Source organism: Lagopus muta, chromosome 1 (genome assembly GCF_023343835.1).
Source record: "Lagopus muta isolate bLagMut1 chromosome 1, bLagMut1 primary, whole genome shotgun sequence".
Classification (NCBI taxonomy): domain Eukaryota; kingdom Metazoa; phylum Chordata; class Aves; order Galliformes; family Phasianidae; genus Lagopus; species Lagopus muta.
The window spans coordinates 33,833,625-33,848,094 of NC_064433.1; the positions used below are offsets into that span (position 1 = coordinate 33,833,625).

The following is a 14,470-nucleotide window of genomic DNA, read 5'->3' on the forward strand; positions in this document are numbered from 1 at the left end:
TCATTTCAACAGCTTTCTCCTTGGTCATGTTGACATCTTTTGAGTTTTACTTACAGAAAATCTCATGAAGCTGGGGTGTTGATTTCAGTGTGTAATCCCTTAAATTACATGTTATGTGCTCATTTTCATTAATTACCAAATGTTAAGGACAACACAGATTAGCAAGACGAGTCATTCTACAGAAAAATTTAAAGGATGCACTGAATTTACAGACTCCTTTGGTAAAATTTACTATAGAAGAGATACACTGACAAAGTACAGGATTGCTTACACAGCATCCACAAAATAAAACATGAACAACCCCCTCTCCATCCTCCCTCCCCCAAAGAAAATTGATGAGCATTCCGTCCATTCAAAGGCACTAAGCTTGCTTTTCTGCTGTTTGTTTGTTAAGTTTGGCAGATAGCGACTTGCTACTGCTTTCATCATTTGCTGGCCAAGCAATCTCTTCAAAGGTTTACTTAACACAATAAATCATACACCGTGGTCAAGCACAAAAATACACGTAGCTGGTACAGAATATTTATTTTGAAAAGTAAAACATTCACAACCTCACAAAATTTGAATCTACCAGGCTAGGCCTTTGGCTAACTTTGATTTTTTCTTTCCTTTTAAGCGCTGTGCCTTAAGCTTCTTTCTCTGCCTGGAATTCATCCATATTGGGTACTGTCCATGTTGGTCTAGGAGAGTTTTTTTATTTCTTTTATTATCTATGTCCATTTTGCAGTCATCTGAAAAAGAAAGGCATTTATAGTCAGTAAAACGCATGAAAAGCTTCACAGAAGCTACTTTCTTCCAAGATTCACAAACATGATGAGATCTCCATAAACAACAGTATTTGTACAGGAAGAGCAGAAGGCTTCATACATTGAAAGCCCTTTGCAAACCAATATAACTGCAACCCAGGAACTTCAATGGCTGATAGTAAATATGAAGAATTTCTCCTAAAGGCCCACAGCTGGGGAAAGCAAACTTATTCTACAGTCTGCCTTATGTTCTAATATTGCATCTAAAAACATTGCCTGTGGTCTCCACCATAAGCTACAAGCTTAGAGGAAACCAGTGGTTTACTACAACATAAGTACAATTAAACGCTTTGAAGTATAATGCTTGAGATCCAAGAAAGTTCTATAAAATTAAATTGAGTGATAACGACAGATAAAGAAGTGGCTGTCTTAGTGAAACAACCAGGCTACAAGGGGAACATCTTGTTAAGTACAGATTTGAACAGCCCTATACTATTTACTTTCAAACTTGGCTCCAAGTTTTCCACGTACAACTCTAAAAGCTTTATCAGAAGCTTAACTGAGTGGAAGAAGATTTTTTTAATGTTGTGTTTGTTTAATGTTGGAAAATAAAGTTCACGAGGCAAAGGCCAACATACTGTTTCAGTAGTTGAAGAATGCTGACAGTCTACAGGGATCTGCACCACAAAGGTGTGTTTAGGTGCCCTAAAGCTGGGATAGGAATACACGTAGCCTGCAGAAAACCAGCACAGGGGGCTACTGTCTGCAAAGGTGGGCACACAAAAAGGGCCCAGTCCCAAAGACTTCTCAAGACATCAAAGAAACACAAAGTCTTCATAACAGCATGGTTTTCCAAGTGTCATAGCTGGTCTGTCCCAGACCAAAGATCCAGATGTTGTGAGCAACAGCTAAAATATGGAGGGGAGAACAGTTTCCACAGACCTGGAGAATGCAGAAACAGGCAATGAGAACTGCTACTGCTCACATAAACTGCTATTGCTTGGCAGTGCAGAGATATAGCATCACTTTTTTTTTATTACTACTTCTCTGAAAGAGTGGTCAGGCACTGGAATGGGCTGCCCAGGGAGGTGGTGGAGTCACTGACCCTGGAGGTGTTCAAGGAACTTTTGGATTTTGTGTTGAGGGACATGGTTTAGTGATTGGTGGATGGTCGGACTGGATGATACTGTAGGTCTTTTCCAACTTTGGTGTTTCTGTGGGTTTGTTTTTTCCTCTATTTACAACAGGAAAAAGAAAATACCCATAGTACCAAGCAGTACACAAGTAACGTCTTGTAAAAACCTGCTGCATGTAAGTCAAGGAATAAACCAGAGCTATTTGATATCCAAACTTTCCAAAAAAAGTAACAACCACAGCAATAAAGCTACAAAATAGCTTGTTTACAATTTGGTTTGACTTTGCTGTCAAACAAGTAATTCCTAATTTCACACATCATTAGGCTGACTTTAAAAGAAGTCCTTGAACGCTATCTCTGAATATGTGTACTTTTTACATAGCCTCTATTTCCAACTTTAAGATGGCTTATAGGTTCTGCTACTCAAACGTATAACCCTCCTCTGTATTTCCTAAGCCGATAGAACTGCCTGTGTGGCTGATAGTCACTACTGGCAGCATTTCAGATCCTCGCTGCGTCCATGGCAACACGCAGTTAGCGCCACGTAGGCTGTCAGGAAAAGGGGGTACGGTTTAGTTTGGATTGCGACTTCGCTAAGATGCCTGACCACTTCCCAACATGCAAAAATCTTCGTTCCCGCTTCCTGTTACTGATTCCAGCCGCGGAGCCGACGCGCAGGCGGCTCACGCCACGAGGAAGGCGGGCAGGGGCGGGGAAGCGGGCCGGCCGGAGCTCCGAGGGCGGGCTGTGGGCAATCGGGGGCCGGCGGCACCTGGCTGTCCGACTCACCCTGCTTCTCCAGGACCTCCTCGGCGGGCAGCACGGTCGCCACCTCCTTGACCTCCTCCATGACGACGTCCGCGCCAGTCCGCAGGATGCTCTTCAGCCTCTCCAGCTCCTTGGGAGCGTTCTTCTTCCTCTTCTCCGCCCGCATCTTCCTCTTCCATTTGCTCCTCAGGCTCTTGGCCATGTCCTGAAGGAGGAAAGAAGCGGGGAGCGGTAAGGCTGACGCCGCGAGGACGCCCCTAAAGCCCCAAGGCCCCCGGCTCGCCTCAGCACCGCGCCAGCACCACGCTCTGCCCCTCGCGGCGCTGCTCTCCCCGTCTGCGCAGGCGCGGAGGAGAGTCACGTGATGCGGAAGTCCCGCCTCTTCGCGGGTTCTACCGTAAGTCTGCGAGTGCGGTGGCAGCAAGAAACCCACGGGCGCAAGGAGAATAGTCGGGATTTTATTTGGGCTACTTCTACACATTTCTTAATCTGTAAGACAGAAAAATCATCCCGCTCGCTCGTTATAGCTATACTTAGCAATATTCTAAGCAAAGTGCCAGCATGGAAAGCACCCGCTGTCCTTGCTGCTGGTAGGAAATGGAATGCTTCTTAGGTGTCTGGGAATCTTTCTGCCAGCACCTCACGGGATTCCAATGCTTCCACACTGAGCAAGAAGTAAGAAAAGACTTCAAAGCTGTTACGCTGCCAGCTGCTCCAGGGCTCCAGCAGCTCTGTATGGTGCCCACATGCCACTGCCTCACCCCAGCTGCAAGAAGTGGCCTAGCAGTGAGAATTACGTCTTCCATCCATGCTTGGCTGCAAGAATTGACAGAAGATTTTCTAATTTTTTTATTGAGAGACCATTAACCTTAGCATACACAAGAATCCATCTTCAAATGATTTTCCAAAACACTGAAAGATAGGCAATAAATCATCCTTAATGAATGTAGAACATTCCCATGAAGCGACCTCATAATCTCCCAGCTCACCTAAGGGCTCAATGTTGAGAGCAGAACCTCCCTTTCACAGACAGCATTCCATTTTACCAAACCAAGACCAGAAGAAATTTTAACTTAGTAAAACACTGCACAAACATCACTTCCGTCTGCCTTTATGCTGCTTACTCTGCCAATCACAGAGGAAATATTTCCAGCAGCTACTGAATTACAGTCAGAGACTTTCTGAGCATGCTCTGGAGCAATCAGAAATTGGCAAACATTTTAATCATGAATTACATCAAGTGCAAATTAAGTAAATAAAAAATGGAGTGTAATTAATTGGATACACGACATCAACTAAACAAAACACATATTCTAGAAAAGAACTTAGACTGAGAGCTTCCCCCTCACCTCAAAGGAGGGATGAGTACCCATGTAATGAAAGAGAAATAAAGATTCAGTCTCTAAAAGATGCGAGCACACAGTTTGTAGATCATCCAAGCCAACACTATTCAGGTTCTTCAATCACATCCCTGTTTATTACTTTTTATTAAATGCCTCCAGTAAGCGTAGCAGGTTGAGGAACAGATTGATGATGTCCAGGTAAAGGTTGATTGCAGCCAGTATGTACTCTTCAGGGGATAACTTGTGCATCAGCAAGTGAGTATCATAAATAATAAATCCACAGAAGAGAAGCGCTCCAGAAGCAGCAAACACCAGCTCCATTATTTCACTATGGAAGAACAGCTGAAGACAAACGAAGCACGAAAAAAAAAGAAAGTAAATTTCATTTTCTTCTTAATATTAAAATTGTGCATTGAGATATGCCACACTTGAAACGTAGATACATACTGTCCTTTCACTGCTATGCACACACACAAATAGTGTAGTAAAATGACATTTCAATATTCTTATGTCACATAGTTCCCAGTCATACAGTCTCTTTAACTAAGTGAAAAGTGTCTTAAGAGAAACCAAACTCTGTTCTCCAGAATAGTAACAACAAAAGACAAATTAAAAAAAAATAATCTGATTAAGACTCAACTCTCCTTCCCCTTTCCTCAGAGCAGTAGTGCATCTCAACTGACAACACTGTCAATCAGCTCAACCACCACTTTAATATCAGCGAGACCAGCATCCACCAAAAATATGAATTGGAAATGAATAGTTAAAAGATTACCAGCATAATATACAACAGCAATGGACTTGCCTGGGAAATTTTTACAAGAAAATATTTTTAAAATATTTTAGTTATAGTAGAAGTTAGTACAGGATTTAAGTGAAATAATATTTTTAACTTTGATCAGAAGGTATCTTACCATCAAGAAACATGAGAAGATTAAAATCCACAAGCAAGCAAAGAGCCTGAAAAAAAAATAATATCTGTGAGCAATAACAATACCTTTTGTTTTAAATTTTATTTAAAGTCTCCTCTAGTAATTAAAAGGATCTTATAAGTAAGAGGGAAATAAACTTTTTACGAGGGTAGGTAGCGACAGAACAAGGGGGGGGTGGTTTAAAACTAAAAAAACAGGGAGATTTAGATTAGATGTTAGGGGGAAATTTTTCACTTAGAGAGTGGTTGAGGCACTGGCACAGGCTGCCCAGAGGAGCTGTGGTGCCCCATCACTGGAGGTGCTCAAGGCCAGGCTGGATGGGGCCCTGGGCAGCCTGAGCTGGTGGGGGGCAGCCTGTCCACTGTAGGGAGTTGGAACTGGGTCCCTTCCAACTCAAGTGCCATTCTATGACTCTCCTCCCATAAAACCAACCTTACAATGTATTTGGTAAATGTCCAAAATTCTTAGATGCCAACTGTTCATTGGCATTAGCTGTAGAACTCTGTTTTATAGAGCTCTCAAAAATTATCTCCTAAATGTACTGTTAAATTTGAAACAGCTCCATTCTGTATTGGTGAAAAATACAGCTAATCTGGTTTTCTAGTGTAAATATTATGGTTACAAGAACCATAATAATTGTAAGTGTGCTATACTAAAAAAAAATAATTATTCAAAAGAACAGAGCCAAATAAAACTAATAAATTAAGATGATTAACACCCTCACCATTCTCTTTCACAGGTTAGCTACTGACCTGTATTCTTTACTAAATCTGCAAAGCTTGCTTTAAAAAGGAAAAAAAACCAAGCTTAATAAAAAAATAAAAATCTCATTGCTAAGATAACATACCCTGCTCCAAATTTGCTGAAGTCTCTCTTTGACTGCAAGGTGTACACAGTCAGCCCAAGAAATACAGCGGTCGTAAGAATGAAGGCTTGCAAGACAATGGACACGTCATAGAAACTCACTATAAACAAAAAAAGCAAACTGTCATTTAGAGAACACTACCTTATGCATTTGCTAAGTTATCTCAGCAGTGGAGAAACTACTGAATTATTTTTTTTCATCCTGTGATTGTTTGCATTTCTGCGAGCAGGAAGTGTAAATTATGCCTCAACTTGGTTTACTGCTTCAGGTGACCACATGATTCACAGACCCTTGCACTAGTTATGGCATTTATAGCATAGCTGTAGCTTCTTAAATAAAGATAACAGATCTTCTGTACTCACAAAAGAAAGGGTAACAGAAATTATTTTGTGTACTGCAGGGTGACATCTGAAGTAAAAGGCTAGCTGAATTTCTCATTGTATTCAAACAAACAAATTACAAAACAGTCCTCCAAAAAAACTCCTAAGCATTATGATAAGGAAGTAAGAGGGAAAAGATAAGAAGTGGTTGGAGCTTTTTTCTTCCTGCCTTCCTTTTTTTAAGTACATTTCCACAAATGATATTCTTATTTTTGCCACTAGCAAGTCAGCTCTGCTGAAAGATGCTTTATAGGGAAGCACTGCTAGTTATTCCAAAAGAATGGATGGAAGTTTATTCAAGTTCATACAGCTTCAGTCCTGGGCCAGAACCCAAATTTCCTATTCTGATATACCCGGGTTTTTCCTAGATTCATACCATCATCATTTAAAATTTTTAATCATCTTAATATCTCACTGAGGAATCTCACATGACAATTAGTATAATATAATGGATTCCTTTCCCAGTTTATTTAAGGAATCAGAGAACAGGATGGCTATCATTTACCTGTAATGGCAACTGTAAGTGCTTCCAGGAGGGTCTACAAAAAGTAAAAACAAAAAATTACATGAGTAAAATAAAACACCACCACCACTTGCATGGAGACTTCACACACACTAAGATCTATTCTGCTACATAATCCCAATATGTATAACATAGATCTCCTGATAATTTCTATACATGATAACATGCTTCATTTTCAACAAGGAAATGACAACTGTATCGTCTTACTATTCTGGATGTTGCTGTGATATGTAACAAGAATGAAATATAAACTGAAAATGAACGCGTGACAACAATTGTGGAAAACTGCCATACAGGTTTTCTATTCAGAGCACACAGAATTCTTACCACAATCCTTACAATCTGTTCAAGGGGGCCTGAAGATTTCTCAGAACTGCTATTAGAAATGAACTGTTGCCATCTTTCTGTATACTTTTCAATATTCAAAATACTTCCATCAAACACTCTCAGTATCTTACTTCACAGCTTAGTGTCAAGTTCTTCCCCTCCTCACTCATCAAGCTAACTTAACATCAAACATATTAGTGATGCCTGGACCAAAGACTACCATGACTCCTGAATTTTCCTAAAAGGTAATTTCAGTTTAAGTTTCATTACAAGAAAATAGGAGAAAGTATCTGTGGCATGAACTAAGAGATCAGAAACAACAGCACATTTCACTCAATTTATCACATGCAATTTTTAATCTTCCTGTCCCTGTACAATGTTGTGCTTCAACTGCCATGCCACAAACTGCCACACCACATTTCCTGAAACTCTTACAGCACTCCCTCTTACAGCTGCAACCCTTTAAAGTTGTTTTTTCTTTTTAAATAATAAAACAATAATTTTTTAAAAAATTACTCTCTGGAAAGAGATCAGACTTCAGGAAGAACACAAACCTGATATTACTAATCCTCCTATAAACTTACACAGAAAATCTATCTTCCCATTGTATGCAGATAAAATTTAGGCAAGCCTCTAAAGCATCAAATTCTAGTGATGGTGCTGCTGTGACTTCTTTTCAGCAGACTGATTTGCTCCACAGTCCAAGATGTTCAGGAGCAACAGTTAGCCTACGCCTACCATCTGCAGGCAGGAGACTGAAATCTGAGGATAGCTTTGTTTGACTTGCTAGTGTTGGTTAAGAATTAAGCATTAACACATACAGCTGGCTTATATGGTCCTCTGCTGAAGGCTGCCCATTAAGCAAATAAGGCAAGCTTTCTTCTTTACTACTGAGCAGTGTCTTAGAAACTGATAGGAACAGAACAGTGAGGGTAGCAAGATAAATACAGATATATAAACAGGAACACACATAGGCAAAAATAAATCTTGTCCATCTGATTTCAAACCCTAACTCTGTTCCTGAAAAAAAAAATAGTAAGTGGTAGCCTCTAATTCAGGTTTCTTGTACCTAAGAACAACCTATTAATTTAATCTCAAAACCAAAATACCCTACATATTCATAAAGGTCTGAGTTGTTTTCAAGGAATATATGAAAAATAAAACAGCTACTTGATACAAGGAGTCCACTTGGAAAGAAGATATTCTATAGACTATTAACAACTAAATTTATAGCAATACTTACAAATCCAAAGAGCAGGTATAAGTTAACAGGATGCTGGTGTCTGTAGAGGGCCAGTGCAAAGCTTATAGCCAAACATCCAAACACAGATATCAAAAGCAAGGCAGGCCTGTAAAGTGCCATATGAAAAGGTCATCAAAATTAAAATACCCATTTGACTACAAAGCAGTTTATATAAAACCAACCTCTTCAGTGACCACCTAAATGGAGACTGCTCTGTAGATTCAAAATACAGTGAATTTTAAAATAAAACTGTTCCAAAGCATATCAACATAGAAAATCAGTTGTAAATGGTACAACTACAAGTAAAGGCACTTTTTTTATGCTGTAAATTGCCCAGGAACCCATCATCTATACAAAGAGAAAATCCATCTGAACTTGAGTACTATTTTCAAAGTATACAAAGTATTTTGTCACATCCAGAGGGAATTCTGCTATGTTTTAATTTCTTTTTCATAAGCACCTGAAAGCAACAAACGTGGGCACTAACTGTACCAAAGAAAATCAGTACTGCCCAGTAAACATTGCCATAATTAAATCATTCAAGAAGCCATCCAAGCAAAAATTAGACTAGAAGCAAACACAAAAGCACAGTGGTTCTAAATGACCAGAACAATTTTTAAAAAGCAGATGTAATTACAAAACTGCTTTTATAATATCTACTGCAAACAAGATAGCTTATACAGAAACTCATCTAGTGGTTGATTCTCCTTTTATATAAGGGCTATGAAGTGAAAATAAATGCAAAGTTTGGAAGTGCACTCGGGAGAAAACTAAAACTGGACTCAGCGGTCTCCTCCTTTCCCCATTTGCTCTTCTTCCCTACTGTTCACTGCAGTTTGGTTTGGAGACTTTGTTTTTCACAGGGCAATCTGAGAGGCAAAGAGAAACAAACCCACAGAATTTAGAGAAGACTGATTTTCAGGAAAAAAAAAAAAGGACAACGAAGAGAAGATGGGGAAGGAGGGAGAAGAGCATGAAATGACCCAGCTCTCTGGAACAGACACGCAGGAACAACAGCATTCCAAACAAGAAATGTCAATAATTCAGATGTTCTGCAGCTGATACTGTAAGTAGGTAATCATACTGTAAACATTTAAATAAAAACTACTAGTGAAGTATTGATTAAAATATACTTTAATGACTGTAATTATAATAAATTTAATAGTGATTTGAAAATGATTTCCTAAAATGATTTCCTAATCACTTGCAAAGTTTCTATTACAGAATCAAAACACAGTGCATGATCAGGAATACAGAAGTGCTCCAGAACAACTATACAAGCTATACTTAACACAGTGATGAACAGTGCTGTTTCATTATGGTGCTTACCTTTCATGAACAAATGCCTGTACTCCAGTGGAGTACAGAAAAATTGCAGATGTGACTGTGGTCAAGAAAACCTGAATAGACAGAATGCTGTAAACTTTTCGTAGAAAGGCTAGAATAAAGAAAATAAAAATTGAATCAGTTTTCAGTTGCACCTCGAAAGCCCAATACTAAATCAGACAGAGTTTTTTTCTTTGAAATGGACCATTGGAAATTCCTTATTCACTGAAACAGCACAGATCAAAATGGTAATAAGCCATTTTTCCTTAAGACATTGATAGAGTAGTCCAACAAAATTACACGTTTTTCTCGCTCACTGTTAAATAAGCAATGATGACAAAATAAACATTTAGGAGGAATTCATTTCAGACTCTTGGAGAGAAGTGCATCTAACTCACTAGAAAATTACTAAAAGTATGCGTTTTACATCAAGTTATTGGTATCCAATGGAGCTAAATAAAGAATAATTACCTTGGAGGTTGTATGGAGACAGAAAGAGCTATATATTTTTTTTCAAGGCAACTTCTTCTTCTTTTTTTTTTTCAATAAAAATGTATTTCATTAACTTTTTGCTATATTAGATATCATTTATCATCATTTCCAACTTGCATTGTACTGGGTGGATCTCTACAGATACAAGCTGCTAAAAGGAATTCCTCAAGTAAGCTAACAGGCTTCATAATTCCTGAGAGTGGTTCAGGTCTCTATGATACAGTATATCATACAGATATGCCTGTTGTGAACGGAAGGAGATCAAATCCAGTAGGTAAAAAACTCTGCAAGGAAGAATAAGCTTCCAGTGAGAAGCAGCCAGTCTTTAATAACAGTTTAAACAAGCGTAAGACCACATGCTAAGAGAAACTGAGTTAAATTTGGCAGCTCAACCTGCCAGATGGAGCAGTTAAAGATCTTTGTAAGGCACGAGGGAGGGGATCCCACTTTGTTGCAGCAGAACAAACCCAGGAGCAGCCTGCTGGCCGGCACAGCCTTCCTTTCCCCATTACGAAATGCATCAGCAGCTTTGCTAATGGTGGTAGCTCCTTCATATTTTTGCTTTTGCTTCCAATCAAAACTGTGCTTTTTATGGAAAGAGATCTCCTGTTTGACAGGAATGGCTAATAAAAAAATCTGGCTAATAAAAAAATCCACAGCATGCAGCTGTTTTTGCTTTCAGGTATATTCAACAACAGATTTCAGCCAGAATTACCGATGAAGATACCTCCTGCAACACAGGGCGTATAAGACGTGCACATTAGCAGCAAAGCAATATTTCACAGCTGCTCAGGCACCCAAGGGCTTACGCCGAGGGACAATGTTCTGACACCTCTCAGAAGACATTAAACCCCTCCGATCCCATCGGATGAACTACTGTCATCACGGGCACCGATGTTAACATCTATACACATAAAAGCAATTCATTTGGGCTTCAAAAGGCCCAGCCCAGCAGGGGTTAACAGCAACGGGGGGACCCAGGGGAGGAGGAGGAGGCAGCGGAGGCGGCAGCGCTGGCTGCGGGCACCCGGGGGCCCTCACCCACCCCAGCCCTACCCATGCGGATGTGGACGCTGGCCGAAGCCACGTTGCTGCCGTAGTTGAAGTCATCCTCGATAGAGCTCCGCGGGTACAGCTGCTCCGCCGCCATCGCCGCCGCTTCGCAGCACTCGCTCCGCTTCCGGGCTCCGCAGCGCCCCGCAGGCCTCCCAGCCGAGCGGCCGAGCGCCTCGATGGCGGCAGCTGCCTGCCCGCGGCCGCTGTGGGGCGGCGCTGTGTCCATCGCTCCCGGCTGCGGCGGGCTAGTGCCGTTGGCTGCCCCTCTGAGGGCCGCGTCGCTCGAGCCCTTCCAGAACGGCCCAGTTCCACTGTGCCTCACAGAAGAGCCTTCGGGCGCTTGTGTGCATTGGCTCTGCCACCTGTAGCTTACATAAATGCTTCACGCAAAATCGAATTTTGTTAGGCTTTCCCCTGATTATACCATGTGTCCCTCAGCGTAAATTGACTTTATTTCAGTAGACTGCAAAGATGTTGGATATTTTCCCCACGTTACCAAGGATTTTGAACAATTCACCTCTGTAGGCGTGGAATCGCCCCAACAAGATTACCCAAGGTGGTAATTCCTATGCAGGAATCCACAAATGATACGAGTTTGGGTTGTGGGGCAGAATGCAAAATGATATTTTTTGACTTGTGAATGTTATCCAAAGTGTTCTGAAAAACTGAAGAGCTAGATAGACGCTTTAGAAGTGTGTGTAATAGATTTGACTCAAAGTGCTTTTAAATCTGGAACATTGCGGCCTCTACTGTGCTCAGATCCTCAAGGGACGAGTAAATAAATTATACCATTCTGTGATGAAATAATCTGGAGCAAAGATCTTCTGCTGGGCTGACCTCAGATACTAAGTGGCAGATAGAAAGAATTATGAATGTTACTTCATATTCTGGGAAGAATTTATGATTTTCATAATGCCCTTTTGCATTTTTAATTGCTGTAGAGTGGAATCTGCCAGCTTTAATCCTGAATTTGGAGATTTATGCATTGTTTGCATTGCTGAATAGCAACTGTTTTTGAAATAATTATGCTGTCTGCTCTTTTGTGTCTACCTTTGTTCTTCCAGCATTTTCTCAGTGCTGGATATTAGAATCATAGAATGGCCTGGATTGAAAAGGACCATAATGATCATCAAGTTTCAACCCCCCTGCTACGTGCACCAACCAGCAGACCAGGCTGCTCAGAGCCACATCCAGCCTGGCCTTGAATGCCTCCAGGGATGGGGCATCCACAACCTCCTTGGGCAACCTGTTCCAGTGCGTCAGCACCCTCTGGGTGAAAAAATTCCTCTTAATATCTAACCTCTCCCCTGTCTTAGTTTAAAACCATTCCTCCTTGTCCTATCACTATCCACCCTTGTAAACAGCCATTCCCCTTCCTGTTTATACGCTCTCTGGCTAGTGAAATCAGAGCTGCATGGCACAGGTCCTCACAGGAACCGTCACCTGCTGGAGCTCTGCCAGCTGGGCATTGGCTGTCACCTGCAGCTCTCTGGTCACTTCACAGGCACTGAGAAAGCTGTGAGGAACATGGTCTTGAATGTGTGCATGCAGCTAAACACTTATGTGTTTAGCTAGATCCATACACTTTGCGGAATGCAAGAGGTTATTAGTAGATCTATACCAAGGAGGCCTTTGTTGTCTCAGGTTTTCAAGTTGATAAGGAAATGTGATCATTATTAATACTGCTCCCAAGCCTAATTAAACAGTAGTAAGCTAGAGTCAGCTGAGAATCACTAAGGAGCTAAGATATTGTGGAATGTTTTCTTCAGTAAAAAAAATGAACTTTTGCTATCAAGACAAGGATGAGCTTCACTGGAACTGCAATTCCCCCTTTTGATCTGAGAGGCTTTTTATTCCCTGCTTCTGTGAATTAAAAGGGCTTTTCCTTCTGTATTTAGATAACAAAGAATATTTGCCTTTCAATATCTTGAGTAACTACTACAGACAGCGTGCTTTTTTTCCAGCTAAGGCTGGAAAAAGGTGCCTCTTTATAATGAAGTTGGAAACTGCTGTGTGCTGTCTTAACGATAATTACTATTTGAAAGTCTCATGAAAATGATAGATGGCCTCAGTTCTGCACAAGGAACAGAAAATTTCAGAGTATCGCAGTGGAAAGGGCTTGAGCAAATTTGCAATTAGTCTGAGCCTACTGGAGACTAAAAGAGAGACATAATAGTCTTTAAATACTTTATAAAGGCCATAAAAGGGTTGCAATTCTCCAGCTGTGGAAGAGTATCAAATAGGAAGCAGTGTTGTTTAAACTGCAGTAAGGAAGATTCAGGATGAAAAGCTGAGAACTTTTTTTAGGAGTAATCAGAATAAAGTGAAGAATAAATCAAGCTGTTAAATAGCCTGGCATTTAGGCACAGGAGAGGGGTGGTTGCAGGAAACTGACATGTGCACCTTTGCACTTTTGACCACCAACTTTCTGTGTGGAAGATGTTAGTCTGTTAGTCTGTGTGGAAGATGTTAGCCAGCAAGAAGCAGCAATGGGCTTATTCAGATAGAAAAGAAACAAATGATTCAGTGATGCTGCAGTCTGCCAGGGTTGCCGCAGATGGCAGAGGAAAATTACTTACATCTGCAGAACTGATAAATGCTGCAATTTTCATCCCAAAGAGAGCATCGTACTGATGACCCTTCTGCTGCTTACATGCACAATGCACTGGGCGTGAGCAGTGCTTTGGAGTGGAGCGGCTGTCCTGAAGTCTGTTTAGTAACGCTGAGCCTCTGCCTGCTGAATGCCTTCAATGTCTTTGCAATTTTCCATCCCTCACTTGGGAAAGTATACCTTATAAAATGCTAAGTATGTGTTATAAAAAGCAAAGTATGCTTTACATTGTCTTTCTTCTTGTTTTTGATGTTTCCATAAACATACCCCCATCACAGTACTTTTATTTGAAACCATGGCAGTCCCATGGTGACTTGCTTAGGACTGGCTGGACACTTCCATTCTGCATGCATGCAGGGGTCAAAGAGCTTTCTATTCTCCAGGCTCTTGTGTGAACTCCTAGATGGGGAAAGGAAGGTCTTTCTCACTGAGCCCATTGCTACTTCTTGCTGGCTAACATCTTCCACACTAGAGCCCTGGTTAAGGACCATGGACTCCTTTGTGCCTTTTGACTGTTTTACATAATCAGTGGCCCTGCTGGAAAAATTCCATCTGGTGCTCAGAGGTACTTGGGAAAGGTACTAGGAACATTGTCAGGATTCTGCTTCTATCCAGAGGTTTTGTTTTAAGCAATTATGCCAGAGTCCCTTTGTTTGCTGCAGCTTCGAGCAGTGTTCCCAGAGTGACCCCTCTCAGCATCACGTTGATACACATCTGTTTATC

At 41.0% G+C, this 14,470-nt stretch overlaps 2 protein-coding genes across 2 annotated transcripts; both read right to left on the bottom strand.

Moving 5' to 3' along the window:
• Positions 1-500: 500 nt before the first annotated feature.
• On the bottom strand, positions 501-3,042 carry LLPH (LLP homolog, long-term synaptic facilitation factor). Its single transcript, XM_048933936.1, has 3 exons — positions 2,933-3,042; positions 2,671-2,854; positions 501-731 (listed from the first exon to the last, which is right to left on the bottom strand). Exons 2-3 carry the CDS (start codon positions 2,849-2,851, stop codon positions 568-570), a joined length of 345 nt encoding a protein of 114 aa, XP_048789893.1. The 5' UTR covers positions 2,852-2,854; positions 2,933-3,042; the 3' UTR covers positions 501-567.
• A 45-nt stretch (positions 3,043-3,087) lies between these two features.
• On the bottom strand, positions 3,088-11,295 carry TMBIM4 (transmembrane BAX inhibitor motif containing 4). The gene is made up of 7 exons (XM_048933934.1): positions 11,137-11,295; positions 9,592-9,700; positions 8,263-8,368; positions 6,675-6,708; positions 5,772-5,889; positions 4,907-4,952; positions 3,088-4,334 (listed from the first exon to the last, which is right to left on the bottom strand). Exons 1-7 carry the CDS (start codon positions 11,228-11,230, stop codon positions 4,128-4,130), a joined length of 714 nt encoding a protein of 237 aa, XP_048789891.1. The 5' UTR covers positions 11,231-11,295; the 3' UTR covers positions 3,088-4,127.
• Positions 11,296-14,470: the final 3,175 nt, after the last annotated feature.

What these genes read in the sequence shown, in the direction of transcription:
- LLPH (XM_048933936.1), bottom strand. Translation starts at nt 2,851, where the DNA reads ATGGCCAAGAGCCTGAGGAGCAAATGGAAGAGGAAGATGCGGGCGGAG. An exon ending in GGAGGTCCTGGAGAAGCAGG is followed by an intron (nt 732 to 2,670) that starts GTGAGTCGGACA and finishes TTTCTTTTTCAG; the next exon opens with ATGACTGCAAAATGGACATA.
- TMBIM4 (XM_048933934.1), bottom strand. Translation starts at nt 11,230, where the DNA reads ATGGCGGCGGAGCAGCTGTACCCGCGGAGCTCTATCGAGGATGACTTC. An exon ending in CAGCGTCCACATCCGCATGG is followed by an intron (nt 9,701 to 11,136) that starts GTAGGGCTGGGG and finishes TCTTTATTCTAG; the next exon opens with CCTTTCTACGAAAAGTTTAC. An exon ending in ACTTACAGTTGCCATTACAG is followed by an intron (nt 5,890 to 6,674) that starts GTAAATGATAGC and finishes TTTTGTTTATAG; the next exon opens with TGAGTTTCTATGACGTGTCC.